At 36.6% G+C, this 18,056-nt stretch overlaps 1 protein-coding gene across 2 annotated transcripts; it reads right to left on the reverse strand.

Annotated features, from left to right (window-relative positions):
* Positions 1-2,615: 2,615 nt before the first annotated feature.
* LOC117327241 (stomatin-like protein 1) lies at positions 2,616-12,206 on the reverse strand. 2 transcript variants are annotated; one of them, XM_033884139.1, is made up of 10 exons: positions 12,096-12,206; positions 9,982-10,236; positions 9,208-9,311; positions 8,933-8,999; positions 8,653-8,735; positions 8,133-8,336; positions 6,457-6,512; positions 5,468-5,592; positions 4,747-4,995; positions 2,616-4,542 (listed from the first exon to the last, which is right to left on the reverse strand). In XM_033884139.1, the coding sequence occupies exons 2-10, from the start codon at positions 10,181-10,183 to the stop codon at positions 4,307-4,309; spliced, it is 1,326 nt and encodes a 441-aa protein (XP_033740030.1). In that variant the 5' UTR covers positions 10,184-10,236; positions 12,096-12,206; the 3' UTR covers positions 2,616-4,306. The 2 variants fall into 2 exon arrangements, with proteins under 2 accessions (XP_033740030.1, XP_033740031.1); XM_033884140.1 differs by lacking the exon at positions 12,096-12,206 and having other exon boundaries at positions 9,982-10,871.
* Between the last annotated feature and the right edge of the window lie 5,850 nt (positions 12,207-18,056).

The following is an 18,056-nucleotide window of genomic DNA, read 5'->3' on the forward strand; positions in this document are numbered from 1 at the left end:
GATTTTGACAATTGAAGTTTGTTATCACTATTTCTGAGAAAGCATATAGGGGATCTTTCTCAAATTTCATATGTAGGTTCCCCTTGGTGCCTAGTTATGCATATTGCGTTTTGAGACCAATAAGAAAACAACATGGCCGACAGGCAGCCATCTTGGAATTTGACAATTGAAGTTTGTTATCACTATTTCTGAGAAAGCATATAGGGGATCTTTCTGAAATTTCATATGTAGGTTTCCCTTGGTGCCTAGTTATGCATATTGCGTTTTGGGACCAATCAGATAACAACATGGCCGACAGGCAGCCATCTTGGATTTTGACAATTGAAGTTTGTTATCGCTATTTCTGAGAATGTACTGAATGGATCTTACTGAAATTTCATATGTAATTTTCCCTTGGTGCCTAGTTATGCATATTGCGTTTTGAGACCAATCAGAAAACAACATGGCCGACAGGCAACCATCTTGGATTTTGACAATTGAAGTTTGTTATCACTATTTCTGAGAAAGTATATAGGGGATCTTTCTGAAATTTATTATGTAGGTTTCCCTTGGTGCCTAGTTATGCACATTGCATTTTGAGAACAATCAGAAAACAACATGGCTGACAGGCAGCCATCTTGGATTTTGACAATTGAAGTTTGTTATCACTATTTCTGAAAAAGTACTGAATGGATCTTTCTGAAATTTCATATGTAAGTTTCCCTGGTGCCTAGTTATGCTTATTGCGTTTTGAGACCAATCTGAAAACAACATGGCCGACAGGCAGCCATCTTGGATTTTGACAATTGATGTTTGTTATCACTATTTCTGAGAAAGTACTGAAGGGATCTTTCTCAAATTTCATATGCAGGTTCCCCTTGATGCCTTGTGTTGCATTTTTGGACCAGTCTGTCCTGAAAACAACCTGGCAAACAAACAGCCATCGTTAAATCTCAAATTTCTTATATAGCTAGGATTCCCTTATTTGAAAAGTACTGGAGGGGTGTCTCAATTTGCACAGATTAGTAAAATGAAGGGAAAAGTAGAGAAAAGATCAATCTGACATGGAACCTATGAAGATCATTCAATGGTGGGCGCCAAGATCCCTCTGGGATCTCTTGTTTAAAATGTAGAAGGTCAAAGGTCACGGTCAAGGTCTGTAAATGCAGTACCAATAGAAAGTCTTGTGACAGGAAACAAATGTCAAATATGAAAGCCATATTTAACCTTGCAAGGTTAAATATTTTTTTGAAAGTAGGAAAAAAGGTCACATTAACATGTTACTACATGTAGTCACATGGTTTGTCTCATCCCTATTCAGTGCTATCACTATGGTAACCAGACATTCTTAATTTGCATATAAGATCCCAGTGATCTTTTGTCTCCAAAAGGAAAAATTCAATTTGGTTGAAGTTCATCTGACATGAAGCTTGCTATCTACTATAGAGAGGTATATAAATACATTTTCGTAATTTTTCACAAAACAACACTGCTTAAGAGTTTGATTTCAGGAACGTTTGACCACAATAATTGGAACTTATCCACTATGCACTCAGAATTTTGTTTTCAACTCTCCAATAAAAATACCATTTAAAACTATCATCACAGTCACAAGTGATTATACCCATTAAGGCAGTTCTCTCTTATCCAGCATTATATAAACAATATGATTTTGCAAGTGTCTGGATATTTTTTTTTTATAAAACTAGAACATGTCTATAAGACATAAATGCCCCCCTGCCATTTGACACCCCAAAATAGTTTGATGAGGATTGCATCTACTGAATTGGGTTGGGAATGACATAGGTACCACTATATGCAAGTTAATTGTCAAAAGAATACATTCTCTTGAAAATCAGCTCAAATAATGTTTTCTTACAATATATGACTTACACCTAACAAATATGACAACATTGAAGACTACCTACAATCCCAGTGTCAGATCTTACGATAATACATATGTCAGATCTTACGATAATACATATGTCAGATCTTACGATAATACATGTCAGATCTTACGATAATACATATGTCAGATCTTACGATAATACATGTCAGATCTTACGATAATACATGTCAGATCTTACGATAATACATATGTCAGATCTTACGATAATACATGTCAGATCTTACGATAATACATGTCAGATCTTACTATCATACAAATGTCAGATCTTACTAGAATATATATGTCAGATCTTACGATAATACATGTCAGATCTTACTATAATACATATGTCAGATCTTACGATAATACATGTCAGATCTTACGATAATACATATGTCAGATCTTACGATAATACATGTCAGATCTTACGATAATACATGTCAGATCTTACGATAATACATATGTCAGATCTTACGATAATACATGTCAGATCTTACGATAATACATGTCAGATCTTACTATCATACAAATGTCAGATCTTACTAGAATATATATGTCAGATCTTACGATAATACATGTCAGATCTTACTATAATACAAATGTCAGATCTTACGATAATACATATGTCAGATCTTACAATAATAATACATACATGTATGTCAGATCTTACGATAATACATATGTCAGATCTTACGATAATGCATACATGTATGTCAGATCTTACAATAATACATCATAAAAAGACAGATTTTGAGTGTTGGTAATAAATCTTGTATTTAATCATTCAATCTTCTTTTACAAAATAGTGGATTTCAATATTAGTGATAAATCATATTAAAAAAAAGGAAATAAATATAAAAAAAACTAGATATATATCTAGTATATACACTGAAAAAGTCAACACAAAAATAAATTAAGGCATTCACAAATTACATCTATAAATAATGAAATGTGAATCACACACATAATTGTATAACTTTAAAACAGAAAATAAAATTGTAAGATATTGACAAATGATTCCATCTAAAGGTTGATGCTTAAGTAAGTTTAACTTATTGAATAAGAATATGATGAACAGGCTTTGATTTAAGGATAGTTAGCTAAATATCAGCATTGACACCATCCAATATTGATAACTTGAAATTTTCCTGACAAAGAGGAATACATAATGTTTCAATTAACATTTACAACAATAATACCAACAACATGTAAATTGGTCAATCAAAACTGAATCTAGCAGCAATAGGGTTTTATCCAACACAAGGAACAACACCTATGTTATTTAGGGTTATAACAAGTCATTCTTAACCAAATATTTATCAATCATTGACTTTTAGTGAGGTCAATATTTTATTATTCTACCGCGGATCGATATAACACCATATATCAATCAAATCAAATGTCCTTCACTTTTATATTAGACATAAAAGCAAAAGGGTTAAATTGTGTCACATTAACTCAGTGTTTCTAAAAATAGATTTTTTTCAATAATCATACAATACACTTACAGTAGTCATATAATAATTGGTCTATTTATCAGTTACAGTATGCGGTAGATTAAAAGTCAATGAAAAAGGTCAGAGAGCATTGGCCCAGGGTTACATGCATGTTTTACAGCTTAGGAATGTTAGAAAACCTAGTCTGTTTTAGTTATTGTTGTAAAAACAGTTGTATCAGAATTGTGTGTTTATGAAATAATGATAGACCTATTGATTTTATGTTGCTTTAACACAAGCCTTAATTGACAAAGATGTGGTTTGTATATCTAAGTTTGACAGTTATATTATTTACATGGTCCCACCAGTCTCCTTTCATCAACATAAATACTTAGTACTGGGGTATGTTTAAAATCTTGCGAATTGGGGGGGAAATATTACTGTAACTTCCAGGTTATATCACATGGACTATAAGTCTGTGGTTATCAGTACAGTAAAACCATTTTAAACATACCTATACATTTTCTTTTACCAACACATTCTTAAGAAAATCTAGCAGGTTGTTGCTAAATTAAGGCTTGCTAGAAGGAAAATTATGAGACTTTTGTGTTAGAGTGTCAATATCAACATCAGACTTTTTCCTTTCTTATTAAAAACAAGATACATCTTAATTTGCTATTGAATTTAAAAAATGGGTTACATGTATTTGATAGCCTGACAGGACATTCAGACTGGGCAGTTTTAAAAACTGGTAAACCCAGAGAAATTTGATGAATTGGCAGAACTGATTACATGTGGGACAAAACATTTGACGACTTGGAATAATGCTAACATGTAAAACTATACTTTAAAAATTATTTTGATATACATATACATATATGTACAATGTATATCATCTATATATATTGATGGAGATCAAACAAAATCTATTGCAATAACACTGTATGTAACTTAATGTAATGGTTTTACTAAATGTTGTCATGTTGCATAATTTATTTGTTAATTACACGGTTTGGATTCCAGATTGGCCGCCTTTTATCTTTTTGACAACTTTTTTTATTATGTCCTCCAATTGAAGAGCAGCCGATAAGTCACCCGACACTTTCAACCGTCCACTCATGTAAGCCTGCATTGGTTTAAACTTGTCCATAAACATCCTCTGCATATCAGTCACAGAAAGGGACAAAATAACATCAGCTTCACCACTAGGGGGCGCACCCTCACCAGCGTGACCGCTTTCTGCAAAAATTGAAAAAAAAAATTACCACACGTGATCCCTGTGACCTTGAAAGTGTAAGGTCATTCATTCAATTAACTCTGAATTAATGGGAAACCAATGAAATAATCAAAACAATAAAAGGATGCCACTGAATTAAAAGATCGGACACTATATACAAAAAAGATCTCTCAAATCCTTTACTGAAACAAATTTAAGATTAATACCGTTTTTTAGATCCAGATAAAAAGTGCCACCATCTTTTCCACTGAGATTAAACTGGTACACAGATCGGACACTTTTCACCATAGCCTCGGTAAGGACACCATTGGTCTGCACGAGAATATCCCGCGGTGTGGGGGCTTCCCCCGAGAGTATATCACTGCTACCAACAGCTCCGTCCTCAGATATAATAGTGACAACCTCTGATTGGGCCATGTCAACGGTCTGACCTTCAGCTCCATGGCTCTGATTGGCTGCAGACAGAAGTGGGCATCAAGATTTATTTGACGTTTCTGATACTTGAACTTAAATGAGTTCTTAAATGAGTTCTAGGGTAGAAATTAAAGAGAAAGTGTTGAAACGCTGCCTGCAGTCAATATCATTCTCTATTTGTCTATGATGAAGACCTTTTTTAAAACTTGGATTATTGAGACACTGTCAAAAGCCATAGATAATTTCTACCGATTTGACAATGTTAATATTCTCGTTTCAAATACACATTAATTTTTTCCCTTTTAAGATTAATTCATTATTTAAGTCCTATGGAAATAAATTTAATCAAAGTTAAATCATTAAAATTTCTGAAAATTAAGCATATTGTTGAAGAACTAGTTAAGATTTACTGATTTTTTTTTAATTTTTACAAATCAGTTATTATTAAATTTTACATCAGTCTGATGACAGGGTAGACAAATAAATCTCTCATTTATTGTAAGGACCTCTCACCTGCTGCCTCCATGAACACCGAGGTGAGCTGTTGGAATGTTTGTGGGAGGCCGGGAGGCATCATAAAGTTGGGTGCCCCTCCCTTAGGGGCTGATTCAGGAGGCTTCAACAGCTTAATCGGTGGTCTGGAATAGTTAGAATATACTTATGTCTATTTTGAGTAATAATCAGTGACACACTGCATAATATTAGTAAAGTAACAATATTCTTGTTAGATCTTAAACTTGCACTTTTAACATTTAAATTCAAGTTATCGGCAAATATTAGAACTGACCGACGTTGATATCATACAAAAACAGAACAAATTTTATAGTAATCATTCACATGAAAGGCAGTTAAAAAGATTTATCCAGAACGAACCATCCAATCAGAGTAAAGGAGTTAATTACTGGTAATAGCATAAAATACTTTAGATATTTTACATTTGCATTCAAACTTATGTAATTGCAGAAACAGTCGAAGGGATGAGGGCAAATTAATTTTGTACAATTTACTAGACTCACTCCGAGCAAAACTATAAATTGCTTCACTAAATATACTTTGTGCCAACCTGTTGATGGAATTTATCCCCTTAATCATACAATACAATATGATGAGGAACTGTATCTCCTTAATCCTACAATTCAATTATGATGGGGGACTGCCTCCCCTTAATATGATGAGGGACTGTGTCCCCTTAATCCTACAATACAAAGTGATAAGTGACTGTGTCCGTTTAATCCTTCAATACAATGTGATGAAGGACTGTGTCCTCTTAATCCTACAATACTTTGGGTTTACTTTGTTTAACATCCTATTTACAGCTATGGTCATTTAAGGACGTGCCAGGTTTTGGAGGTGGAGGAAAGCCGGAGTACCCGGAGAAAAACTAACGGCCTACTGTCAGTATCAGGCAACAGCCCCACATGGGTTTCAAACTCACAACCAAGAGGTGGAGGGCTAGATATTAGGTGTCACCTTAACCACTACAATACAAAGTATGTACTTACAACTGGATCCTAGTGATCTCCAGCCCCCAGTTTTTGGCTGTTCTGTTACTGTCCTCCTGTCAATCAACGTGAGATAATTATGTTTTATATTCATGTAATTCCCAATTCTAAAGAAAAATTGTGCTTTTAATAGACAAATAAGAATACATTTACACAATTTAAATGTAATATATTAGCTGGATGGTTTAGCGGTGTAGTGAATAATGAACTTTCCTTCATCTAGATGAACAGGGTTTGAAATCCCAATCGGACATGAAAAGGTATGGATGGGGTCACCATATTTTTGACATAAACATGTATGATATTTAACAATACAAGAGGCCCATAGGGCCTGTATCACTCACCTGGATTTCATGAGATATGAAATAAGAATGATGATTAAGTATATTTGTCACTGGTATTGCTATGTCAATATATTATAGGCATTTAATATGGGTACGTGAGGTTTTTATGCCAAAAAATGTATTAATCCATGAAATGAAATTGACTTTTGGCGTGACCCCATAGGGATGCTACCACACAAATGTGAGTGATATCCATGGCTTAGTTTCAGAAAAGAAGTTGTTTAAACCAATTGACCCCTTTTGACCCCGCCCTCTGCACCCCGGGGGAGTCAGTTCTTTCCTTTATAAAATTTTGAATCCTTACCCAAAAGGATGCTACCAGTCAAATATGAGCTGTTTCAGAGAAGAAGTTGTTCATATCACTTTAACCAAATTGACCCCTTTTGGCCCCGCCCCTCAGTCCCAAGGGGGTCATCCCCATCATTTGTACAATTTTGAATCCCCACCCAATAGTGATGCTACCAGGCAAATATGAGCAATATCCATTGCTCGGTTTCAGAGAAGACATATCAATATAGCCCAATTGACCACATTTGGCCTGCCCCTCAGGCCCCTGGGGGGTCAGTCCAATCATTTGTACTACATTTTTGTATTTTGAATCCCCACCCAATAGTGATGCTACCAGGCAAATATGAGCAATATCCAATGCTCAGTTTCAGAGAAGAAGTCGTTTATATCAATTTAGCCCAATTGACCACATTTGGACCTGCCCCTCAGGCCCCATCATTTGTACAATTTTGAATCCCCACCCCATAGGGATGTTACCAGGCAAATATGAGCAATATCCGTTGCTCAGTTTCAGAGAAGAAGTCGTTTATATCAATACATGTATAGGTATATTGACCCATTTTGGCCCCACCCCTCAGGCCCCCAGGGAGTCAGCCCCACCATTTGTACAATTTTGAATCCTTACCCCATAGTGATACTACCAGGCAAATAGGAGCAATATCCTTTGCTTGGTTTCAGAGAAGACGTTGTTTATATTAATAGAGCCAAATTGACCCCTTTTGGCCCCGCCCCTCTGACCCCTTGGGGGTCAGCCCCACCATTTGTACAATTTTGAGTCCACACCCCATAGGGATGTTTCTGACAAAATTTGGTCAAATTCTGATCAGTTGTTATGGGGAAGAAGTCAATTGTTGACAGACGGACGACGGACGCAACAGTATGGCATAAGCTCACCTTGGTCCTTCGGACCAGGTGAGCTAATAATCAATGCCAGTTGTGAAAAAGGCCAACATCTGACATCCCTGATTGATACTGTACTAAAAGAAAATATAGCAATGAATGATGAAATCTTTAAATATTGCAGGTTTATTTATTAAAACGTACCTCAATACTGGAAATGATCCATTGTTTCTGTTTCTCAATGACTGCCATTTCCTTGGACAAGAGATGGTTTTTGAGTGATGCCTGGACCAACCCCCTCAGACTTTGATTAGGGTTCTCTATACAGGTGACTGACTTTGTCACATCAGTAATCCGGTACTGGACATCGGCTCCAACTTCAATGATGGCTCGATCAGCAGTTATCAACTACAAGGCCAATACTAGAGAGTTATCTATCATCATAATAATAACGCTGTCAGGGCTCTTCTTGTAAAACATATGAAAAAATAAAATATATATTTCCCTTGAAGGACTCCTGGCTCAACAAATAAGGAACACTAAGAAATAATTAAAACAGTAGGAGTCAGTTCCATATTATATGATACAAAAAAAGTTAGCTTATATTTTCTCACAAAGAAAACACTATCTAGTTACAAAATCCAACTCACAGCAATTCAGTTATCTCCCCTTCTCCGTGACAAACTTCTAACCAACAACTACAGAAACTGTATCATAAATTTACCTGTTGAGGAGGGACGTTGAAAGCCTTCAGACGGATGTCTACCTTCATAACTCGGTCTACTAAGGGCAGGATAAATGCCATACCTAAACCACAATAAAACAGACATGCTGAGATACAAAAGTGTTTCATATCATAATTATATATCTAGTTTGATGCTGTTCTACCATTCCAAGAAAATGCAACGATTAACGAGTCATCTCAATTAATTCATTGATAATCAGAGATAAAATCATTATTATGAAAAGTTTGAAATATTTAGTGCATGAGAAATATACGGTACCAGGTCCTTTTACTCTCTGAAGACGTCCAAGTCTAAACACCACCAATCGCTCAAATTCTGTCACTCTCTGTCAATGGAATGATTAAAGATTTTTCATTTATTTTTTATTTTTACATTTCTTGATAAAAAAAGTGAAATTAGCTTTTAGTAGTAATAAACTATAAGAGGTATGTTAGAGACAAGGTGAAATAGTAAAAGAATGCAAATACATGATGTTGTACATAGTCAGAGAACTTCCTGGTGAAAGGTACCTAATGAATGGTGTATGTACTGACCTTGAAGGAGAACCATCCTGAAATGGGAAAGGTGATGATCAACAGGAAGAAACTCAGGCCAATCATGAAGTAATGACAGATGTTCGACAACAGGGACCGCTTCTCTGTAAAAAAAGATAACACTGCAGAGTAAAAGCTGTTTTTGTCGGCATCAACATTTTCTTAAAATCATTTATGTTCTTCATCAAAAATATCTTCTGGTTGAACAGGATAACTAAGAGAAGCAATTTCTTTTTGGGTAATCCAAAAATATGTCTTAATCTTATATGATCAATACCTTTTAAGAAATGTCTAGAATGAAAATATAACCTAACCTCACAATTTTCAGAAATGCACACTTACTGGTATTTTTTTTCTTACAAAACAAATTCATGCAGAGATTACAAGACAACAGTGAAGACTTAGGAAAAAGTGTAAAATGATGTTCAGATCGATTTTTTAAACTGCAGATAAAAAATGAAGAAAAATTGATAAAATAAGATACTACAGTTATCTCCCTTTGCCGTGTATGTCAATCCTCAAAACCAACTTTAATAATACTTGTATAAGTATTATGTAATTAAGAAAGATAACAGGTAATATTTCTACATTGAAGATTGAATTTCTTTTTAGAAATTCAAACTGCAATGTATAAAAATCATCATTCAAAAGGGCATATATGAAAATCATCATTCAGAAGGTATTTGATATATATATATACATTTATAGGAAAATAAACTCATTTAAAAGGTAACAATTTGAGTATTTAATAGACTATTATTAATAAATTTTTACCAATATGTAGTCTGGCATCTTTATGACTGTGATCATGTCCATCGTATGTGTAATGTGAACGGTACTTTTTCTCCATGTTGCCACCGTAGGTGTAGTAAGAATCGTACTTGGTTGAACTCTCACCAACACCATAGGAGAACGGAGAGCTGAAATCCAGACTCACGCTGTCCTCAGTGGGCAGTCGGGAGTACTTAGCGGCCATTGAAAGGAGTTTAACGGAACATCACGTCTAGCTTTGATGAAATAAATGTATATCTGTAAATAGATGTCAACAAGACTAGATAATTATAATGCACAATACATTCATAAATACAAGGGTATATAATAATTTATTTAACTTAATGTGCTATGAAACACTCATGAAATACTACCTCTCCACAAAAAAGATTTCCAATTGAATGTCAGACCTACCTTTGAGAACGTTTCTTTAGAGTTATCCCTAATATAAGTGCTGATACAAATGCAAATGTAGTCAGGATCTATTTTGGTCTGTGACACCAGGAAAAATGATAGAACAAGATGAAATATAAAGGGGAGATAACTCCTCTTTATGTGATAAAAAGAAAAATGACAATAGTGTGTTGCATAAATTTTTTTCTAAAAAATACATTTCACCAAAATGTATAGACATTGAGAAAATTAGCATTGAAAGGCATTGTATATTTTTGCTATAAAGCAAAAGATGGTTCAGAGATCATTGACATGTCAATTTTCATGAAAATTTGATCATTATTTTCAGACTGTGCTGTATCCCCTAATAAAAAAAAGACCTTATGATGATATACAAAGTTTTCTGCAATATAATTTCAGAAGTGTATCTTCAAATTAGTTTTTCTGCAGCCTGTGTCTGCTCAGTGTTTGTCAAGTTAGTCCTTCTACTGCTTGAATGAACTTCTCTGAAATTAGAATTTCTGTAAACACAGGAGTTTGGAGTTTCTAGGTTCAAAACCTGGCATTTTGACAGTTTTATCTCAGGAATCAAAGAGATCTACTAATGGTTATACATTAATCATTCTTAATAATTAGTCTGTAGTTGAGCTGGACTGGCCATGGGCTGACCACCGGTGGCCAGGTACATGTACACTGTAGCTCAAATGGTTATTAGAACTCAGAGTCCAGGATCTAATTTCGGTCTAGTCATTGCAGTTTTCATTTCCTGTTACAATTGACATTCAACTAAATACCTACACATATAATAAGGTGGTACAGGGTTAAGTAAGTAGAGCTGTGGATTATTATCACACTTGAAGCCTGGGTGCTTGACAAAATTGTGTTTTTCCTTTTCTTTCACAATTGGCGCACATGTGCAATTCTATGGGGGTAGTATTGAAAGTTTTGACTCTCATTTGAGATATATGAAATCTCAAGAAATGATTACAGGGAGATTATTGTAAAACTTCAAAGGAACAGTCGGTTGTTTAGCGTCAGATATAAAATACTGCTGGAGTCTACAGCCATTCAGTTGTCATGATGGAACATGCTTCTGTAATTAAGTGGGTAGATCTATGAAATATCATGCTGAAAACCTGTTGGATACTTGAAAGGAATGTGCTTTTTACCTGTTCTTTCACACAATTAATATAAGCATTACAGTAGTTATACATGTACATGTTATTGTGTCAACACATTCTGGGGTGTTTTAGAGTAGACATATCCCTTACTCTTATACGTATATGAGGTCTTATTCCACCTGATCACATTGGTGGATATTGCGACCTCATTACATGACAGCCTGTCAAAAGTTTCCTGTCGTGTAAACCTCTACTGTAATATTATTGGAGTAACGTTAAACATATCCCTGTGATCTGTCTAAAACCAGTGATCTCAGCACTGCAGCAGCTTTCCAGTTTCGGGTCGTATTTTCCCCTTCTTGTCACCGCATAAAACATAAGCCTATTGTGGTAATTATTGTAGATATAGAGTAAACATTTGAATGTAGAATCTACTTGCGAACATTTACAAACGCCTAAAAACAAGGGACGAAAAACAAGTGCAGTTATTTCGAAATCGGTCGCGGTCAGACACCTGTTCACCGGTTGACTGGCAACTGACTGCATACTAAAAGTAAATCGCATGTTGATTTCGTGGCGTTTACAAAGAAATATCTCACTTACTCATAAAGGTATCACATCACTTAAATTATTTCTTGTATAGGCCTAAATCTAATGAGGATGATCAGTTGCCTACAACATCATGACCGAAACGTAAACAAATACAAGTGCTCTCTAAATCCCGGAAGTCGAAAATGGAAACGGACATGGAATTACGGAAAAGTTTACTCTGCTGAAAGTATATCTAGTATTCTTTTGGTATCTAAGGTGGCTGGGAAAAGACATTAAATAAATAATACTATTGCGTTCGAATGAAATATTATTGCATGGAAAGGAAATATTATTGTGTGGGAACGAAATATTATTGCGTTCGAACGCAATATTAATGGTATTACGTTCGAACGCTTTCTTATTGCGTGCATGGGAACTTCATAGTATTAATTTGAATTCAATATCATTTTATTCGAAAACGTTGACAGAATGGCTGTGCAAAGCGTTATAAGGTAATCATTTGAAATTGACTTGAAGCAAAGGGGGAAATTTAAAATGTATGGGGCGCCGTTTTACTATTTATTAACAAAACTGGATATCTATAATTCGAATTTAGGATATCTTAAAATGTTTTGAATTTAGGATATCCATAATTCGTATTTTGGATATCCTTAATTCATTTTTGGATATCCATAATTCGAATTTAGGATATCCATAATTCATTTTTGGATATCCAAAATTCGAATTATGGATATCCTAAATTCCATGTATTTTTGGATATCCATAATTCGATTTTGTGATATCCAAAAATGCTCAGTGTTATCAAATTGGATTGCTCCCGGCACTACTACCGGTCAAAACCGACCCTTGTTACGAACTTGTAACTACGCGTAATGGACAATGGTGTCGTTGTTGAAAGGCATATGATTGTGTATACTTGCTCAAAGTTGCCTATGGAGAAGGAAAAACATTCGGATAGTGTTTTAGTAACAGAATTAAAATTATTGGAAAAATAAGTAATCAATGTGCAACCGGTATGTGAACATACATTCAGATGTAACCATTTCTCGTAAAGAAATGACATCAAACAAGCTAAAGCTTTCAACGGCATGAAGACTAATTCTGGTTCATTCGTATGCAATTACAAGCTTAATTAAGTCTCGGGTAAACTATGTACACGGGTATCGCTTGATGCATGAGAAACTACGAAATAACGGCTTCAATTGCTTACAATTATGGAGCCAGTAGGATGCATGTTCAAAACACAAACAACAATTGAAGTTAATTCTTAATTAAATATCCCTAAATTAAACCGTCTTCACTTCTGTATACGACGGAATTTATACTCATTAATTTTGATATTGCTGTAACTGAATGAAAACTAAATCCACCGTGTTAATACCTAAAACTTATGTGTTAGATTTAAAAGTTCTATAGCATTAAAGTACGGTGGCTGATTTGTGCCATTTCGTTATTTCGTCTTTTCGCCCCGAAAAGACGAGAATTAACAAACATTAATTCTCGTCTTTTCGCCCCGAAAAGACGACAAGTCATACGCGAAAAGACGAAATTAATGCACGCTAATTAGCGACCTTAATTTTCGTCTTTTCGTCTTTTCGGGGCGAAAAGACGAAATTTAACAAACCTTAATTCTCGTCTTTTCGTCCTTTCGCCCCGAAAAGACGAAATTTATCAAACCTTAATTCTCGTCTTTTCGCCCCGAAAACACGAAAAGACGAGAATTAAGGTTTGTTAAATTTCGTCTTTTCGGGGCGAAAAGGCGAAAAGACGAGATTTTTAAACACGAAAAGACGAGAATTAAGGTCGCTAATTAGCGTGCATTAATTTCGTCTTTTCGCGTATGACTTGTCGTCTTTTCATCTTTTCGGGGCGAAAAGACGAAAGAACGAGAATTTAGATATTTCATTTTCGTCTTTTCGGGGCGAAAAGATGAAATAACGAAATGGCACAAATCAGCCACCGTATTAAAGAGGATATTTACTACATCTCACACCTATTCCGGCAGTAGTCGAATGATTGATTGTCTGTTCAGTCAGGATTTACTACAGCCGTGTAATAATGTTACCAGAAAAAAGCATTTACTTTGAAGGATATGTCAAATTCAAATTCATTTTATTCTCTTTTCACATACTGACATGAGACCGATACCCAATACAATGTATATATACAACGTCCGGTTATCAGTTCAACGGTTTAAAACTTAGAATTGTGTATTCTGTATATTGTCTATAAGCCAAATTGATTTACAATTTGGTGGTCATGGACATTCACAGACAGTTTAGATGACTCATTTTATAATCAGTACCTTTGACAAGTTCTGTAAACATAACATTCTCTGCCAAACATATAGATCGACGAAAATAATTAGAATTATTTCGTTCCCGCGCAATGGTATTTCCATCGAACGCAATGATATTTCCTTCGAACGCAATAATATTTCGTTCCCACACAATAATATTTTTTGATATGATGTCCGTTCCCAGCCACCGTAGGTATCAAATAGAGAATACATGCAGAAAGAAAATTTCGAAACAATTAACTAAATATATAATTATTCTGTACGGAAGTCATGGAGGGACATTTTTTGCTTATACTTATTAATGACTTAATTATTTGTTGTTTGATAATTACGAAAAAAACGTAGAAAGGCTGTTTGTTATATGTCTACGTACAACAGAGCATGGAAAAGCAGACGATAGCTGACTCACTTGTACATAACATTCAAGTAACTTTTCCTAAAGAGAATCGAAGTAAATATAATTTTCCGTGTTCGTTAGAACTGAAGCCGTCCATTGAGTTTTTGCTTTTATTTTATCATGTGAGTGCCGCTGTCTCCATGTATTTGTACTTCTGACAGTCTGTCGTTGTCTCATGTATTTGTACCTCTGACAATCTGTCGTTTTCCCCTGTATTTGTACTTCTGACAGTCTGTCCCCTGTCCCCTGTATTTGTACTTCTGACAGTCTGTCGTTGTCCCCTGCCCCCTGTATTTGTACTTCTGACAGTCTGTCGTTGTCCCCTGTATTTGTACTTCTGACAGTCTGTCGTTGTCCCCTGTATTTGTACTTCTGACAGTCTGTCGTTGTCCCCTGTATGTATACTTCTGACAGTCTGTCGTTGTCCCATGTATTTGTACTTCAGACAGTCTGTCGTTGTCCCATGTATTTGTACTTCTGACAGTCTGTCGTTGTCCCCTGTCCCCTGTATTTGTACTTCTGACAGTCTGTCGTTGTCCCCTGCATTTGTACTTCTGACAGTCTGTCGTTGTCCCCTGTATTTGTACTTTTGACAGTCTGTCGTTGTCCCCTGTCCCATGTATTTGTACTTCTGACAGTGTTTCGTTGTCCCCTGTATTTGTACTTCTGACAGTCTGTCGTTGTCGCCTGTATTTGTACTTTTGACAGTCTGTCGTTGTCCCCTGTATTTGTACTTCTGACAGTGTGTCGTTGTCCCCTGTATTTGTACTTCTGACAGTGTGTCGTTGTCCCCTGTATTTGTACTTCTGACAGTGTGTCGTTGTCCCATGTATTTGTACTTCTGACAGTCTGTCGTTGTCCCCTGTATTTGTACTTCTGACAGTGTGTCGTTGTCCCCTGTATTTGTACTTTTGACAGTGTGTCGTTGTCGCCTGTATTTGTACTTCTGACAGTCTGTCGTTGTCCCCTGTATTTGTACTTTTGACAGTGTGTCGTTGTCCCCTGTATTTGTACTTCTGACAGTCTGTCGTTGTCCCCTGTCCCCTGTATTTGTACTTCTGACAGTCTGTCGTTTTCCCCTGTATTTGTACTTCTGACAGTCTGTCCCCTGTCCCCTGTATTTGTACTTCTGACAGTCTGTCGTTGTCCCCTGCCCCCTGTATTTGTACTTCTGACAGTCTGTCGTTGTCCCATGTATTTGTACTTCAGACAGTCTGTCGTTGTCCCATGTATTTGTACTTCTGACAGTCTGTCGTTGTCCCCTGTCCCCTGTATTTGTACTTCTGACAGTCTGTCGTTGTCCCCTGTATTTGTACTTCTGACAGTCTGTCGTTGTCCCCTGTCCCATGTATTTGTACTTCTGACAGTCTGCCGTTGTCCCCTGTATTTGTACTTCTGACAGTCTGTCGTTGTCCCATGTATTTGTACTTCTGACAGTCTGTCGTTGTCCCCTGTCCCATGTATTTGTACTTCTGACAGTCTGCCGTTGTCCCCTGTATTTGTACTTCTGACAGTTTGTCGTTGTCCCATGTATTTGTACTTCTGACAATCTGTCGTTGTCCCCTGTATTTGTACTTCAGACAGTCTGTCGTTGCCCCCTGTATTTGTACTTCTGACAGTCTGTCGTTGTCCCATGTATTTGTACTTCTGACAATCTGTCGTTGTCCCCAGTATTTGTACTTCTGACAGTCTGTCGTTGTCCCCTGTCCCATGTATTTGTACTTCTGACAGTCTGTCGTTGTCCCCTGTATGTATACTTCTGACAGTCTTTTCTTGTCCCCTGTATTTGTACTTCTGACAGTGTGTCGTTGTCGCCTGTATTTGTACTTTTGACAGTCTGTCGTTGTCCCCTGTATTTGTACTTCTGACAGTGTGTCGTTGTCCCCTGTATTTGTACTTCTGACAGTGTGTCGTTGTCCCCTGTATTTGTACTTCTGACAGTGTGTCGTTGTCCCATGTATTTGTACTTCTGACAGTCTGTCGTTGTCCCCTGTATTTGTACTTCTGACAGTGTGTCGTTGTCCCCTGTATTTGTACTTTTGACAGTGTGTCGTTGTCGCCTGTATTTGTACTTCTGACAGTCTGTCGTTGTCCCCTGTATTTGTACTTTTGACAGTGTGTCGTTGTCCCCTGTATTTGTACTTCTGACAGTCTGTCGTTGTCCCCTGTCCCCTGTATTTGTACTTCTGACAGTCTGTCGTTGTCCCCTGTATTTGTACTTCTGACAGTCTGTCGTTGTCCCCTGTATTTGTACTTTTGACAGTGTGTCGTTGTCGCCTGTATTTGTACTTCTGACAGTCTGTCGTTGTCCCCTGTATTTGTACTTTTGACAGTGTGTCGTTGTCCCCTGTATTTGTACTTCTGACAGTCTGTCGTTGTCCCCTGTCCCCTGTATTTGTACTTCTGACAGTCTGTCGTTGTCCCCTGTATTTGTACTTCTGACAGTGTGTCGTTGTCCCCAGTATTTGTACTTCTGGCAGTGTGTCGTTGTCCCCTGTCCCCTGTATTTGTACTTCTAACAGTCTGTCGTTGTCCCATGTATTTGTACTTCTGACAGTCTGTCGTTGTCCCCAGTATTTGTACTTCTGACAGTCTGTCGTTGTCCCCTGTATTTGTACTTCTGACAGTCTGTCGTTGTCCCCTGTATTTGTACTTCTGACAGTGTTTCGTTGTCCCCTGTATTTGTACTTCTGACAGTGTTTCGTTGTCCCCTGTATTTGTACTTCTGACAGTCTGTCGTTGTCCCCTGTATTTGTACTTCTGACAGTGTTTCGTTGTCCCCTGTATTTGTACTTCTGACAGTGTGTCGTTGTCCCCATGTATTTGTACTTCTGACAGTCTGTCGTTGTCGCCTGTATTTGTACTTCTGACAGTCTGTCGTTGTCCCCTGCCCCCTGTATTTGTACTTCTGACAGTCTGTCGTTGTCCCCTGTATTTGTACTTCTGACAGTCTGTCGTTGTCCCATGTATTTGTACTTCTGACAGTCTGTCGTTGTCCCCTGTCCAATGTATTTGTACTTCTGACAGTGTGTCGTTGTCGCCTGTATTTGTACTTGTGACAGTCTGTCGTTGTCCCCGTCCCCTGTATTGTAGTTCTGACAGTCTGTCGTTGTCGCCTGTATTTGTACTTCTGACAGTCTGTCGTTGTCGTTCATTTTGTGTTCCCTTTTCTCTTCAGCTTTCTCTCGTTTCCCGCCTTCGAATCACAATCCTGTTGTGAAGATCGAGTTCTTCTTAGAATCGTTATATATATATATCACGGGTATTGACACTCTAATAAAGCCGTACAATAATTAACAGAATATGTTTCTGCTTT

This window comes from Pecten maximus, chromosome 5 (assembly GCF_902652985.1).
Source record: "Pecten maximus chromosome 5, xPecMax1.1, whole genome shotgun sequence".
Classification (NCBI taxonomy): domain Eukaryota; kingdom Metazoa; phylum Mollusca; class Bivalvia; order Pectinida; family Pectinidae; genus Pecten; species Pecten maximus.